General features: G+C 41.8%; 1 protein-coding gene and 1 long non-coding RNA gene across 2 annotated transcripts in view; one reads left to right on the forward strand and one right to left on the reverse strand.

The window, feature by feature from the left end:
• Positions 1-17,271, forward strand: part of LOC309634624 — a 58,117-nt gene that overhangs the window by 32,711 nt on the left and 8,135 nt on the right. The window lies entirely within an intron of this gene.
• SLC16A10 (solute carrier family 16 member 10) overlaps positions 1-17,271 on the reverse strand; it is a 137,274-nt gene that overhangs the window by 8,905 nt on the left and 111,098 nt on the right. The window contains 2 exon segments of the mRNA XM_082404804.1: positions 1,724-1,952; positions 12,172-12,315. Of these exon segments, the coding sequence (XP_082260930.1) occupies positions 1,724-1,952; positions 12,172-12,315 (373 nt within the window).

Here is a 17,271-nt window from a genome sequence, read left to right on the forward strand (position 1 = left end):
ATATGTGTGGTACTCTAATAGATCCTAGGGCTCTGCTTCTAAAAACTGTCAGAATACTCCTTATTCCTAATTTCTCTAACAAAATCCAGATTTAAAAAGTTATCTTAGTGTTTTAAACTTTTACTATACAACCTAAGTTATCTGAAATGTTCTAGGAACACATTGTACTGAATATCTGACTCTGCTAAGTAAACAGCTGAGGATTTGTTCAGGTAAGTACCAACATAAAAAAAAAAAAAAAATGTGTACAGTCATTCCAAATAGAAACCTAAAATATACAACATATCTAAATATATGCTTTTCCTATCCCCTGAATCAGAATATTCTACATATAACTGAACCTTTCATCCTTATGAAAACAAATTAATATGTTTGGTTGTAATACTATGATCCCTCAGAACCTCCTGTTGTTCTTCTGCCTGCTTTGAAAGTTTCCTGTTAACTCCTTCATTCTTGATCTGTTATAGTCACTTCTAGTAGCAAACACCATTTCTACGAAAGTGCTGCTTGTAATTTGCTGTGGACTTGGAAACCCTAACAAACTAAGCTTGTAAGATGTAAACATAGTGTATTACCTGGGGGAGAGGGGAAGGACTGGAGGGTTTTCCCTAAAAGGAGACTGTGATCTTTAGAACTTATCTTTTATTTGGTCTGCTCAGTAGTGGTTCTGCTTGCTTGATACATGACTTGGTTCCCAACTGGCAAATTTGCTGATATGTGTGGTTCTGAATATGAGAATGAATTGAACTGAACTTTCACTGAGCCACTCAGATACCAGACACAGATGATAGTACATACATTTAAATTTTAGAATAATTTTATCAAATCTTATAATAATTTACAGTGGCACCAACTAATACTGAACGTGAGACATCTTTATACTATCATTCAGAAGATTTCTAAAGGTGAAATTCACATAACATAAAATTAACCATTTTAGTGGCATTTAGTATACTAACAATGTTGTACAACCACCACCTCTCTCTAGTTCCAAAATATTTTCATCACACCAAAAGAAAACTCCACACCCATTATGCAGTTACTCCCTAATCCCCCTTCCCTCCATCCCCTGGCAACCACCAATCTGTTCTCTGTCTCTATGGATTTACCTATTCTGGATATTTCACAGAAATAGAATCATATAATATGGGACCTTTTGTATTTGGCTTCTTTCACTTAGCACATGTTTGAGGTTCATCTACCTGGTAGCATGTATCAGTACAGCACTTCATTCCTTTTTATGGCTGAATAATACTCCACTGTATGGATATACCACATTTTGTTTATCCATTAATCTGCTGATGGACATTTGGGTTGTTTCTACTAAGTGTTATTTTTCATTAACTACTTCTCAGGGAGCTATGATCTCTTACACAAAGCATACATATTTAGAAATCTTTTAGAATCTTCACCTCTTCCTAAAAAGAAATCACACTGCTATTCCTCCAAAACACATACTAAGTGAAATATAGGAACTCTGAAAGCTCAAAGTCCAGAACCTAACTGCTACACATTTCACTGAGTGTTTTAGATATCAGTAAGAATAAGAGGACCTCATCGGCAAATTTTTCCAACATGCCATCTACAGCTGGTCTTATTAAAAATGTTATAGATAAGGCACATACAAAGCAAGACACCAGAAACCAATAAATCATAATATATTTAACATATAAGTGAGACTTAGGACCTACAGTAGAAAATGCTATGAATTAATATAATTTACCTGCAATGGGTGGGCCCACAGTCATGGGTATAGACATGAATCCGAGTAGAAATCCAATTGCTTGTGAGACATCCTGGGCACCAACTAACTCAAAGGCAATGGGGGCCATAATGGAAATGAAGCATCCATCGAAGAGACCCATGATGAGACAGACAGCAATGAGGGCCCCAAAGACGCTGCACAGGGGAATCATCATGGACATCAGACCAATGAAGAAAAAGGACAGGACCTAGGACAGACACCACAATGTCAACTCTGCTCTCGGGAAAAGTGAACGTCACGATTACTGAGCAACAGGCTTAGGACTTTTAAGTGGTTACTGGTCAGTCGCCTCCTCAGCCCAGTTCACCTTGATTTTATATACATAATCAACTCCCATAATCATCTCCCCCAAGTTCCCCTAGCACTTTCTCAATATTTCCATTAAGGGACAAGAAGAAAGTAAGGGGGGCTTCCCTGGTGGCGCAGTGGTTGAGAATCTGCCTGCCAATAATGCAGGGAACACGGGTTCGAGCCCTGGTCTGGGAGGATCCCACATGCCACGGAGCAACTGGGCCCGTGAGCCACAATTACTGAGCCTGCGCTTCTGGAGCCTGTGCTCCGCAACAAGAGAGGCCGCGATAGTGAGAGGCCCGCGCACCGCGATGAAGAGTGGCCCCCGCTTGCCACAACTAGAGAAGGCCCTCGCACAGAAACGAAGACCCAACACAGCCATAAATAAATAAATAAACAAATACTTAAAAAAAAAAAAAAAGAAGAAGGTAAGGATTTAAAAAAAAATAAATTTATTATTGTTTTTTTTAATTTTATTTTTGGCTGCATTGGGTCTTCGTTGCTGCACGGGCTTTCTCTAGTTGCAGCGAGCGGGGGCTACTCTTCATTGCGGAGCGTGGGCTTCTCATGCAGTGGCTTCTTTTGTTGCAGAGCACGGGCTCTAGGCGCGTGGGCTTCAGTAGTTGTGGCACTTGGGCTCAGTAGTTGTGGCTCATGGGCTCTAGAGTGCAGGCTCAGTAGTTGCGGCGCACAGGCTCAGTTGCTCCACGGCATGTGGGATCTTCCCAGACCAGGGCTCGAACCCGTGTCCCCTGCATTGGCAAGCGGATTCTTAACCACTGCGCCACCAGGGAAGCCCAAAAGTAAGGATTTTTATATACTTACTTTTCTTTCCAGGCTGAAAGCTCTTTGAGATCAGAATCTGTACAAAAGTCATCTTTGAACTACATATTATAAGGTTTAAGGATCTTGTACCTGGTCAGTGCTCAATACATATTTGTTCTTTGAATATCAGCTCAAATTCACTCATCAGACATGATTTAAAAATTTTACCCTTGAAACTGAATGCACTTTACTGGTATTAGTCCTTTGCATAATGAAAATATGCCAGCCAGATCCGTCCTTCACATCACAGAACTTCTAGTTTGAAGAATACAGAGATGTAAGTTTTAGATATTTAAATAATCAATTTAGAATATAGTGCCTGCTAATATTCCAGACATGGTGAGCATAGGTAGATCAAGTGAGAGAGATTAAAATAAGTAACTATGATTTGATATTCTATAAATGTGTACTGAATTTTGATTATTCAAATTCCAATTAAATTTTGACTGTCAGAGGAAATATATGATGCATAATATGCAGTGAAAACAGTGAACACATTCTGCTATAACATCCTAAGAACTAATTTATATAATCCAGTTTTATTTACGGTATAAATCAATGACTATTATTACCAAAGAATATTTTCAAACATTATGTCTTTTGACGCTAAGTCACAGATATACCCTATTTAAGCACCCCAGAGTTAAGGCTGAGAAGTATTTTGCACCACTGAACACTTTCATTTTAGCGTTAGAGTAATTAATAGAATCAAACACTTGATTTTCCCTGCCATTTGGTAGCTACTGTGCTATGTTCTGTGTACGGTGCTATGTGAATAACATCTGGTTCCTACCCTTGGGTTGTGGGGAGATGACCATGTAAATAAATAAATGCATATGAAGTGTTCTAGATGTTGCTGTAGTTGTATATTCAAAGTATGGTGGGTACAAAAAAGGAAGGAGTGGCCAATTCAATAGCTTTTTTAGGCAAAGAACTAATTAAAATTGGATCATTCACTCATTAGTGGAAGAAATGTTTTAAAAAGAATCAGCTTTTTTAAAAAGTATTCATATAATAGCAACTATTATTTATTTAATGTTTATGAAATGCCAGGCATTTTTCTAAGGACTTTAGGTCGTGATTCTCATAACAATTTTATGAGATGGGTACTAATGTTTTCCCCATTTTACAGATGAAGAAAATGATGCTGGGAGGTTTAGTAACCCTGGATGGAGCCAGCCTGGAACCCATGGTCTGCCTGGGCAGTAGGTAGCAGGGAACGATGGAACAATTTCCAGAGGGTACCCTCCGATGACAGTGGGGCTGGGGAGGAAGGGAGAGGCCACATAAAGCAGCCATCTGGATCACCGTCTTCATCTGCTCTGTTTTTCCCAGGACCCACTAGGCACGTCTATGGCATACCAAGCTTGGTTGCACGCCTCAGGGCAGCCCCTCACAACCTTAGTGCACATCAAGATCACCTGAGGAACAGGGATCTGGGAACGGTGATTTTCACAAGCTCCCCAGGTGACTTTGACACAAGTTGTCCACTGACACCACAATAAGAAACATACTCTTGAAAAAGGTTTTAAACTCCAAGTTGGTCACTTTTTGACAACATCATATTATATAGCTGAGTCAATTTTTCTTCTTCATTATTAAAATATAGCTTTATGGTAGAATTATAATTAGTTTAAGACTCTGAGTCGGCTATTTGAAAAATAAGTCTGGCACTTCACATTTTCTAAAGAAGATAATCTCCACATTCTGATTTTTTATGTTCTACTTAAACATCCTTTTCTCCAATCCAATTTCCCTCAAAGCGTAAGCATAATTTCTTAGTGGTGGGTAATTACTGGGTTTGCAGCCTATAGATTGGAAAGAACTAATAAGGCTCAGAGGGACAGACCAGGTTCTAGCTCTCTGTGACCTTGATAAAAAGACTCCCTGATGCTGCCCATCTACACAAAAAGAGATTTAAAGATAAATCAGAATGTAGAAAGTGGGTTGAAACTAGCAAGTAAGTGAAGATTTGAGTTATTTTTATTGAAAAACTAATAAAGACAAATCCTAATATTATTAATTAGATACATTTTTACTCTATCTACAAACACAAAAGGAGATAAATACTTGAATCTTAGAAATGTATCTATCATTACAAATTCCAGAGAACCTGGAGTAAAATGTTAGGACATCACGGGGCCAGATGCAATGCGTTTAATTGGTAAAGCTGTATACCAAATATTCCCAACCACACAACTGTAATTCTACTAGGTTAGCTTTCAGTGTGCTTCCTACTCTTTTACTATTTTGTTCAGAACAAATCTCTTCCAAGGTAAGACAACCAGAGTGACTGTTGAAAGCTTAGCACAAAGTCATTTTTGCTCAATAAACAAATGTTTTCTTGGACCAATTTATGTAACATGAGACCGAGGCACTTATGGTAGTTATCCTGATCTTTCTATCCATTTTTGGCCCCTTCAAATTTTTGTTCTTTGGTCAGTTTTGTAAGAAATCATATAAGAGGGGCTTCCCCGGTGGCACAGTGGTTAAGAATCCGCCTGCCAATGCAGGGGACACGGGTTCGAGCCCTGGTCCGGGAAGATCCCACATGCCGCGGAGCAACTAAGCCCATGTGCCACAACTACTGAGCCTGCACTCTACAGCCCATGAGCCACAACTACTGAGCCCAAGTGCCACAACTACTGCAGCCCACCTGCCTAGAGGCCAAGCTCTGCAACAAGAGAAGCCACCGCAATGAGAAGCCTGCACACCGCAACGAAGAGTAGCCCCTGCTTGCCGCAACTAGAGAAAGCCTATGGGCAGCAACATCTTCGTTGCCTTTTGCCAACGCAGCCAAAAATTAATTAATTAATTATTTTAAAAAAGAATTGCTAGTGTATAGATACACAATGGATTTTTTTAAAAAAGAAATCATATAAGAGTTTCAAATTTATTATTATATATTTTGAGCATATTACTTAATACTTTACCTGACTGCAAGTTCTCCTTTTCTCAATTCAAATTATGTTAATTTATATTCTCTTTTTCAAATATTTAAAACTGTTAAATTTTAATAACAATTGTTAAATAAAAATTATTAGTTGTTATTTAAAAGTAAAATTTCTTGGTTTTTCTTTAAGAATTGAATTTATAGAAATTTACACATTTATTCTTTAGCATTTCTCAGAAAATACCTAGCTACTTCTGCCTTATTTGTAGCTATAGTAGTGAGAAACACTGCTCTTTCTCAGCAGATGTAACTACCCCAAATGTAGCTAAATTAGGAGGTAAGCAGGCCAAGCTGGTGAGGACATACATAGTCCCCACATGCATAGTCCCCACATGCAGGGACATTTGAGCCACAAGGAGCACAGGCCAAGGTTTAGCACACTGCGTGTAGGAGGTTCATCACTTCCCAAAACATCTACTGATCTGTAGATACTAGGCCCCAGTTTGAAAGGTGAATAAATTTAGTATCACATACAATCTTTTTTCCACACCAAACGCAGTAGCTCTGGTTAGATTTAAATAAGAGATTCAAAGGTTCCTAATCCTCTTCTAGGCTCTGGCACTGACATTTAATAAGGCATTGACTGTTGAGATGTCTTCCTTGCTTTTGTTTCTTAAAACCATACATGGAAATATCTTCTGTCATAATTTAACAGGCTCTAGAAGAATAACCCCCCGCTTAAGTTAGTTTATGTACCTAAGAACAAACAAACAAAAAAAAAATGGGTTTTTTTTGCTATTACCGTTCCCATTTCTGTCACAAAGAGAGCATTTTTAGAGAACTGTCAGGGGAAGTTTTGCTCAGGAATCTAAGTATATGACTGAAGAGGAAAAATGAGCTGCACCTGAATAGCAGAAGGCACTTTCGGAGGCAAGAGCACAATTGGCCACAGTTAGAATCAAGGGTTGCTCCTATAAATTTATTCACTATAAAGTTTCCAGACTTTCAGAGCCTCTGGCTAGGAACCCAGTAGTTGGCAGCAGAGATCTGCAGGTCCATCACACTAAAGGGAAGTGTTTAGGGCACAGCCAAGTGGCTGGCTTCTTCTAAAGCACACAGTTCTCTGGAAGTGCTGCACAGGGAGTCTGTCCCAACAGCAACAACAAAAAAAAGAAAACTGGACAAGGCTGATCAGTTCATTCTACTTCAACCAGAAGAGGAAGCTTACACAGGAAGTTGGATCCAAAAGTGATTAGTTTTTCTAAAATCCAAAAAGTTTTCTGAATTTCAAAAGTAACTCATGAATACATTCTTGAAAAATTTCAAACCTTAGAAAAATATATAAAGTAATATATGAAAGTCTCCCTTCAACCCCCTCCCACCCTCAACCCATTCCCACTTTCCTCGTCAGGAATAACCGCTCAACAATTTGGTGAGCCTCCTAGACCTCTTCTGTGTACACACATGTTGTTTGGGTTTGTCTGCTTTACATACATGGATATGACGTCCACACTTCAGTATGTCCATGGCACAGAGAAATCTGACACGATGGGAAAGTGATCTAAACCCAAAGTTTTTTATTCTGTCATTAGAGTTACAACTTACAAACCTTTGAAAATTTCACACTTTTGAAACAGTTACATATTAAACATACAAATCTGCAGTAATTTAATGGTGACTAGAAAGACAGGTCTGTGAAGTTAAGAAAGATGACTGAGAAGATACCAGGACACAGCCTTTCCCCTCCTAATAAAGTACTCCAGGAACCCTTGCAAAGATTTTCTTTAACCATCATTATTCTATATAATGCAGTTCGGTCTCTTTGCTCGGCATTTAGAATTGTTAGGCTGAAAATACCTGGAACCCAGGACCCTGATGGAAGTTTAAATTCAGAACTCTTAAGCAGAAGTGTAAGATATATTCCTAAATGCTGTTACCTATAAGCAAAGATCCCCAAATCAGGATAACTAAGGTCTCCTTCTTGATACCTGTTCCAAACCAGGATCTGCCTCAGTATTTAATAGAATACTAAAACAATAAAAGCAAGGATCTATTAATAATCCACTCTGGGCTGGCACTTTAAATAAGCTGTCACCAGGACTTCCCTGGTGACACAGTGGTTAAGAATCTGCCTGCCAGCGCAGGGGACATGGGTTCAAGCCCTGGTCCGGGAAGATCCCACATGCCGTGGAGCAACTAAGCCCATGCGCCACAACTACCGAGCCTGCGCTCTAGAGCCCGTGAGCCACACCTACTGAGCCCGCGAGCCACACCTACTGAGCCCACGAGCCACGACTACTGAAGCCTGCGCGCCTAGAGCCCGTGCTCCGCAACAAGAGAAGCCAACGCAATGAGAAGCCTGCGCACCACAACGAAAAGTAGCCCCCGCTCGCCGCAACTAGAGAAAGCCTGTGTGCAGCAACAAAGACCCAACAGCCAAAAATAAATTAAATAAATAAATAAATTTAAATAAATAAATAAATAAATAAATAAGCAAGCAAGCAAGCTGTCACCATGAGTCCTCACACAGCCCTCTGCCAGATCTAGAGACAAGTCATATCACACTCCAGAGCCTGTGCTTTTCTACTCTGCAGCCTCCCAAACCCAAGATGACTGTGCCCCAAAAGTAGACCATGTGGGAGGCTGTGAAGTGTGTTCTGGGCCCGGAGGCTACTCAGAACCCGTGTGATGGGGACAGAGAGGGAGGGGAACTGCCGTGGCCCCACCAGGCTGAGCTGTAACAGACGAAAGCAGGGAGCAGGCATGTCTGAGAAAACACAGCACCAACGAAAGGCAGGAGAGGAAGGTAAGCAGCAGAAGCATTCCAACCCTTAAAGGCCGCCAAAGGGCGGACAGCCAGGCAGGGAGAGAGGGAGAGGGAGAGAAGGAAGAATAAGCAAACAGGCAGAGCTGGAGTTGGTCGCAGCAGAAAAGAAAGAGCCAAGAATCAAAACCCACACTGAATGTTTGGGAGTTGGGGCAGGGAAGCCAGGAAAAAGGAGGGACAGAGCGGGGTGGTGAGCCCAGCCGCCTGCGTGGGGTAGGCCTGCGTTGGCCCCTGTGCTGTCGGTGGCTCCCAGCAGCACAGGACACACTGAAGGCCGCCTTTCTCCTCCGCGGGCCTCCCCGGGCTGGACTGCAGTCATCTCGCCTGTGACTCAGCCCGTACTACCAGGTGCTACACACACTGCACCACATTTGGATGAAAAAAATCAGATGCGACCTAAAAGAAGCCAGGCTGTGACTAACCTTTCATCCAAAATGAAATTACTGATTCTAAACGCACTGCTGTGTAACTGCAGACCAAACATGGGACAAGCTAGGAAAGGCTATATTTTCTTTCATAAATCACATGAAATACTAACATATGTGCCCCCAATATGTTGTAAGTGACCCGACTGCCCTGCCTGTAGGGGGAAACTTTCTAAAGTTATAGTTGTTCCGGAGTAAAGTGCTGATGTGTAAAACATACCATGACCTCATCCATCACAGCACCTTAGTCTGGGCCCCCATCGCCTCTACCCGGACACAGTATTGGCCTCCTAACTGGTCTGCCTCCCTCCAGCACTCCTGCTTCCCTCCCAGTAATACAGCCTCCACACACAGAGCGACCACAGCGACTTTAAAATGTAAAATCCCGTCATTCTCCAACAAAGACCTACTAGCTTCAAGTAAAATGTCTGCATCAGGGATTTCAAGGCCCTGTTTAATCTGGGCCCTCCTCTTCCCATGCCCTGCTCTTCCCAACCTCTTCCCAGGCCACTCTCCCTGTCTTCTTGAGTTCCCACTCACGCCCAGCTTTCTCCTGCCTCAATCTTGCTCCAGGAACTCAGGGACCACGTCTGTCTTGTTTGTATCACCCCCACCAGGGTCTGGGCTGGTGCTTGGGGCACACAATGGGCACTCCTTTTTTATTTTAATAAATGAAAGGAAGCCAAAAGTCTGTAATACAACCAATTTCCATTAGAGGGCTCCCTTGACACTTGAGAACAAGACAATGTTCTGCTAAGTGTTCGACAGGGATATCAGCAGTTGGGTATTAATAAAAGGGGGAATGATCCTAACACAGTGAACATTTTAAAAAGTAGCACTCTACCAGCTGTCTGCACTTCCTTCTAGCTGTGTGACCAGACTCCTTCCTGCGGCTCTCTGCCTGGCGCTATACACAAACACCCACAGTGAGGTAGCCTCTCTGTTCTTCCGCGTTGGCATCCATAAGTGGAAACAGCGACGGTACCTTCCTCAAAGGGCTGGGCAAGGAGGAAAGAAGATAGTGTATGTACAGCATTCAGTTCATCGTCTGGCACGTGGAAGTGCTCAGTAAATGGTGATGGTTACTACTTCAAATCAATTAAAGGCAATTTATCTGTAATAAATGTCTTTTCCAACCATGTCCTTCGCCCAAGTTCTACCTTTCCTTCAAGGCCCTGCTCAGGTACTGCCCCTCATCTCTACAGTGAACAGACGTGCTCAATCCCCAGTCCCAAGCCCCCCTTTTGTCTCTCCTTTACCTTCCTTCCACAGCCAATCCCTTGACAAAGTTGCCTGTATTTCCATTCAATCAGCTGATCATGATCAGTCATTTGCACCTGCCACTCCACTGAAACTCCCCTCTGCTGCTAAATCCAGTGAAAACCTATTAGTCTTTAACGTGCCTGCCTTCTCACTAGTTACTGACACTGCTGACCACTCCTGCGCCTGGAAACATTATGTGCCTTGCTTTTTTCCTACCAGTCTGGCCACTCCCTTTCAGTGTCCCCTGCACACGCTCTACTCACCCCATACAAGCCCACGAATGCCAAAGTCCCACAGGTCTCTTAGCCACGCTCTCCCACGAGCTCCAAACTCAACTTGGCTTTCCCACAAGCACTACCAACGTAACATGGCAAAAACAAACTCATCATCTTACTCTGTTCTACTGAATTACTGATCTCGATAAAATAGCAAAACCTTCCACTGTTACCTGAGCCACAAATCTCAGACCCAGCTTAGGTGGCTCCACTGAATTCTCATTTCCTGTATCCCTGTTTGATCCCAACATCTCTGCCCTGGTTCCTCCTGCCTAGACCATTTCAGTATTCTCCAACTAGTCCCTGTGCCTCCGCTTTTTAAAAAAATAATAATAATAGCTTTATTGAAATATAAATTCACATACCAAAAAATTCACCCACCCATTTAAAGTGCACAATTCACAGTGGGTTTTAGTTTAATAACAAGATTGTACAACCATCACTACCATCTAGTTTTAGAATATTTACATCACCCCAAAAGAAACCCCATACCCAGGAGCAGTCACTCCCCATACCCTCCTTCCCATAGCCGCTGGCAACCACTAAGCTACACTTTCTATCTCTGGATCTGCCTATTCTGGACACTTCGTATAAAGGGAACCACACGATATGTGGCCTTTTGTGACTGTCTGAACTCTTGCCCTTCCTCCTCTGCATTCCACCCTTCACAGTCACTAGGTTAAGCTTTATAAAATACAACTCATGTCATGTCACTCCCTTGCTTAAAATCCTTAATGGCTCCTGGTAGATTTCAGCATACAGTTCAGCCTCTTCTGTGCTCATAAAGGCCATTCCCAACTTGACTCCTGCCTACCCCTCAGCCAATCAATCTACTATTCTCTCTTTAGTCCATTCAAACATTGTTTCCCAGACCTAACATCTCTTTGCCCGTGTGGCTTCCTCTGCTTGCAACAAACACCCTTTTCTGTCTTCCTTATCTATTTAACTATTACTCACCTCTTAACACTCCGCCAGCCCAGGAAGCCTGCTCAGACCTCCTCCAGTGGTTTAGATGCTTTGCGCCTATGTTTCTATGGTACCCATCTAGCATACCATTATTCCACTGTGCTGCAGCACTGCTTTATCTGTCTTCCCAGGAGACCATTAACTACTGAGCACACAGACCATATTTCATCTGTAGCGTTTAGCACAGTGTCTGGCACGGAGGAGTCACTTAAATACTTGTCAAATAAGTGTCGACGTGATCTTGGAATAGCACACCCCACAATACCCAGGAGGCGATCTGCAGTAAAGAAACTCAAAAGACACGCACACCCCTGAATTTCACAGGGTATTGCAAAAGGCACGTGACTATGAGAACTATGCCAAAAATAAAGCATTCTTAGAAAAAGCAATGGGCAAAAAAACATTTTGGTTTGGTGGAGTTCCATGACAAGACAAAGATTGTTGTTTGTTCGCCAATTTCTCATGTTGAAAACCCAAAACTCATAACTGATTTTGCCCTTGAAAGGCTGCTTGTAAAAGTTAAGTTCTAGAAAATATTTCTCATTTTTACAGAAGAATTTAAGCAAATAAGTACATATAATGAGCCATTAGGTGATAAGGATAAATTTGCCGGAGGAAAAAAAGGCTTATTAAGAAAGTACCTGTAGATAAACTTTCTTCACACCAGGCACATAATCTGCGATCCGGCCGAAGAGCAGCCGTCCAACTCCTGAAGTGATGCCAATGCACATGAGAACCACCTCTTTATTTTTCTCATCTTGAAACCTTTCATTCACGTGTTTCATCTGTAGACCAAAGAGAAAGAAGCCACACTAAATACGGTAGGAAAACTGGACAAGTTTTGAAGCTTTGTACAAATGCCTTTGTGTCTCTACCATGTTATGGACTCTCATCCCCTTCCAAATTCAAATATTTATAAAATTTGTTCTGTAAAAAAAATTTATAAAATCTTTCATGAGAACACATGAAGAAAAGCTAACATGGTTTCGCTTGTTTATAAATGAAATAAGAATTTTTACAAGAGGGCTTAAAAAACATTTTTAATAAAAAGTAACCAGCACACCCTTTATCAGTTACCACTGGGCCATGAGCTAAAGGAAGAGACCTTTGAACACACCGTGCCACCTTGTCCTCACAAGGTCACCCAAGGATCCGGCCATCATCTGCTCCCCTGAAAGGCAGTTTAAGGCTCAATTCTGGAGTTTCGTCTCTTCTAGGAGGACCTGAACCAAACTGAAATAAGTTATACTGGAGCTTACAGGATAAAAGCATAAGGTTCTCGGCCTGAGGATTTGCCTATTTGTGTGGCATTAGAACAGAAAACAACAGAGTCCGTTTAACAGAAAGAAGAAAGGCCTGGAGAGAGAATGTTTGCATTTAAGTCCTGGTTCCATTCCTTGCTAGCCTTGTGACCTTGGGTAAGTTGTTAACCTCTAGGGCCTCAGTCTCCTTGTCTGTAAACTGCAGACAGCAACAGTACTTCAAGAGGGTGCTTGTGAAGATTAAATAAAATACCTCTGTAAAGAACTTAGTGCCTGACACACAGTTAAGAGTGATATTAATTTTAGCCTTTTTTTTTTTAAAGGACCTTTTCCCTCAATTTACAGTCTACTTAGAATAGTGACTGCAAATCTACAACCCGACAATGTTTTAAAAGGAGTGTGACCAGCAGGTGTTATAATGGGTGACAAAACCTGTGGCTCAGCACCCACTGTCTAACACAAGCTTTGCTCCCACGGCCCCTAAGTTCCACGCTTTCCACCTCTTGCTCAGCGCTTCCACTTTCTCAGTGATCACCTATCTGTGCTCACAGCAAGGAGAAAAAGCATGTCTGTACTCCCACTGCTTTCTCTGAAATCACTGAGCTATTGTAACAAACAGTTGTTTCAAACAATCAGACTCACTGTCCCCTACACCAAACGCTGGCCTGAATTCTGAAAGCCTGCAAAGCAAATTTGCCGGAAAGCACGATGGCCCAGCTGGTACCCTGCCGCACTCACCCCCTCACAGCCTGCCTCCCTCCGTTTCAGTTACCACCACTACTGCTGGCCCAACTACCCAGGTTTAGAAACTGGACAACCATCCTAGATTACCCCCTCCCTCCCTTCAGATCCAGCAGTCACCACCCAGTTCTGATGATTTTACCTCCTAAATCTCTCAGACACTCTTCCTTTGGTCCATGTCCCCCGCAGTGTTTGAGTCTGGGTTATCACTCGTCACCTGGACCCCTACAACAGCCTTTAACGTGCTTCATGCTACAGCCCCCACTCCTCAATCTCTAACCTGCATTCTCTGAGACCACCTGATTAAGTTCAAAATTAAAAATAACACTGCTCTGCTATGACCCCACAGCCTTCAGGGTAAAGCTCAAACTCCTGGTTTGACCGGTAAAGCCTCCCTACTTTGCTGCCGAGCCTCACCATGTCAGCACTGTGCTGTCCAGTACAGTAGGTGCTAGCCACGCGTGGGCTATCCAGCACTTGAAATGTGGCTAGTTTGAACTGAGATGTGCTTTAAGTGTAAAACACAAAAAAAAAATTTTAGAAAACTTAGTGGAAAAAAAACCACACAAAATATCTCAATAATTTTAAAACACTGATTGCATGTTAGAATAATATTTTGGCTATATTTGCGAAATAAAATATATTATGAAACTAATTTCATTTGTTTTTTTTTTTAACTTTTAAAAATATGGCTACTAGAAAATTTAAAATTACATATGTGGCTTGCATTATATTTCTATTGAAGAGTGCTGGTCTAAGAAATTCACTTGTGGCCACAAAGATAAAACAGCTATTGATAAAAGTGACCTCAAACTGGCTAATTCCTCCAAGTCCTTATCAGAGATGGATTCCAGCTCAATTCTGAAGAAAACAAATAACCTGATCTAAGGCAGGTGAGATAATAATTATGTGTATTCATCAGCTTTATTTGGAATTTGAATCCAGACTCTGATGTATTAATCCACTTTAGGAAACACCCAAAGGATCTAGAATAACTTTTTAAGACATTCTTTAGTATTCAAAAAAGACTGAATATGCTAGTCATTCTTTTGATGAAACTAAGAACACCTGTCTGCCAAATTGCTATTATCCTTTATTAGTGGTTTATTTTTTTCCCCCTGCTCTACACTTTGTAATCCTTAAAAGAAATAATGAGGTGAAATGTTTTGGGTCTCTTGAAATAAGGTAAATTTGGTAAATTCAAATTATGCTTAAGTGGAAACTTACTTCTTCAGCTATAAGGGGCATTATTTCATTGAATTTTATTATTGTTGTCATTGTTTAAGTAAAGCAAGAACTTCAGCTTCTAATACCTCCTTCCCTACCCTCAGCCAAAATTTGCAAAATAAAGTTGTGGTTTATTTTGGTTTTGTTTTTTGGGTTTTTGTCAGGAAGTAAGGGAATCTGGGTGATTGGAGAATGGAATCTGGGGATGCTGCATCTCTGGGTCCTAGAGAGCCTTTCTTGGTGAGGGAGCAGTACCCAGGAAAGCTGGTGTGTTCTACTTACAGCCTGGGCCTCCCATGACTGCCGCCAACTATTCTACGAATCCCTGCCCATCTCTCTATCCTCTGGAGACTGGCACACATTTTAGTTTAGCAGAAGGCATGAACACTGGGCAAAACTGATTATTTCCAATAAAGAGTCACATGGAAAGGGACATGAAAATGTTGAACAGATGTTTCCATATTTAACCTAACTTATTTAAATTGATGCAAAGCTTATATTAGAAGCCACTATCTACACAGGGGATAATGCCATTTCGTATGGCAGTGGTTTAAAGTGGACTTTATCCAAATGTGTAAGTGCCTTTAGGGAATTAGTCTTTTGTTTCTATTCTAAACATTTGTTTGCTCCAGGGCTGCACACCTCTCAGGGATTACCAGAGCCTTGCTGACTGACAGCTTGAACGCTGCCTGCTCCTGAAACATTTTCCATCATTCAAACAACTTTCGCTAACCACAGAAGCCATTTTTGGATTGTGTGAAACCCTATTTATTGTTTCGTTATCCAAAAATAACCAAGAACTTAAATCCCATAATATCTGCTCATTCTTTATCCACGGGTGAAAGAAAGACACACTAGCTCACAGTTTACCCCCTTTCCTCCTAACCATCCCCACCTCAAGTAAATGGTGATTCAGCCTCTCTCTATAGATGACATGTTTCTGACCAGCCAACTGAAGAGAGAAGTTCCTCCCCGCTCACTAGAGCCCAGAGGCAGAGCTGTTTTGAGAGGTCAAGGGCAGCAGCCTAAGAAAGTGACCCTCCTGCTGGATTGGCCTAGCCCTGTCTGCTCCCCTCTCTACCTCTGCCCTACAGGGAGCCTCAGTGCCAGACATCTGGAGACATCGGGTAGTGTTCTTCCACTGAGATCCCAGGCTGAGTCCTCCGGCTGTCAGAGAGTCAACCATGAAGGAAGCTCAGTTTGGGGTGGCCATAGTACAAAACCAGGTCCAATACAGCTGACGTTAAGTGCATTAGAAACTCAAGCTTCTCCTTGACAAATGGTTTCACAACAGAAGATGGCCCAACAGAAGGGAATCCCAACTCACTTTCTTTACGGAAGCCCCTGAAATCCAGTGATGCTACGCATCTGCAGAACAAGGAGGTCACTGGTCCAAAAGGTCCAATAATTAGGGAATTCCCTGGCGGTCCAGTGGTTAGGACTCGGCACTTTCACTGCTGAGGGCCCGGGTTCAATGCCTGGTCAGGGAACTAAGATCCCACAAGCCGCACGGTGCAGCCAAAAAAAAAAAAAAAGTTTAATAATTACTTATACTGTTTTCTAAGATTGTGTTATTTGGCCATGCGATGATGGTCATTAGCCTCACTGTCCTTCCACACACACAACTTTTTAAGGGGATGGGTCGTTTTTGTTTAATATCTTTTATGTAACTTATTACATAACAACATGATAAAACTTTGGTATATACAATTTCAACTATACATCTTTGGGGGTATAGTAGTTAAGAAAGAAGGGAAACTACAGGAGATGTAAAACAAAGATAACTTTATTTCTGACAGTGGACTTGTGGGAACAGCTGACTGACTCAAGTACCAAGTGCTAACAAAGGCAGTATTTTAGGAAGGCCGGGAAAGCAGAGCAAAACCAGGCCCGATAGAGCACTGCAGGCTATGGGACTAATGAAACTACAACTGCCTTTGCAGGACGGAGGAAGAAAAACAAAATGACAATATTTATCATCCACTGCTGTTGCAGTTACTACGCCCTTTGGGAGATTAACAGATTCCAGACAGCAGTCATCATCTGTCCTTGTCTGTGAGCATTTGATTCCCTGATCCTCTGCCCTCCTCTTCAGATCCACACCAACAAGCTGAAAAGAAGGTGGGCAACAGGTAGTCACGTGCACTCCTTTTGTGTCTAAGAGAATAAACTCGGCGGGGACAGGGGACCTGTATCATTTACATTTACACAGTACATTCAAAAATGGGATAGTAAATGCTACACAATATTTTCAGGGGTTGTGGAATTCAGAATGATTTCTGCAGCTTCCTACTTCCCAACAGAGATGCTGCATTCAGAGCACTTCTGCTCACATGCTGTTCACTCCTGAGATTAGCGGTTTCAGCTTGTTGCCTCTCACTTGCATGCAGTTTTAACTTCTAAGAATATATCCTTTCAACATCTGAACAGCTACTCCATAACTCTAAAAGACCATTCTACTTAAATATACTTTTTGAAAGGTAAACACAAAGAAAAGAGCCTGGTCCCTTT

The sequence above is a fragment of the Balaenoptera borealis genome (assembly GCF_965194805.1).
Source record: "Balaenoptera borealis genome assembly, chromosome: 9".
NCBI lineage: Eukaryota > Metazoa > Chordata > Mammalia > Artiodactyla > Balaenopteridae > Balaenoptera > Balaenoptera borealis.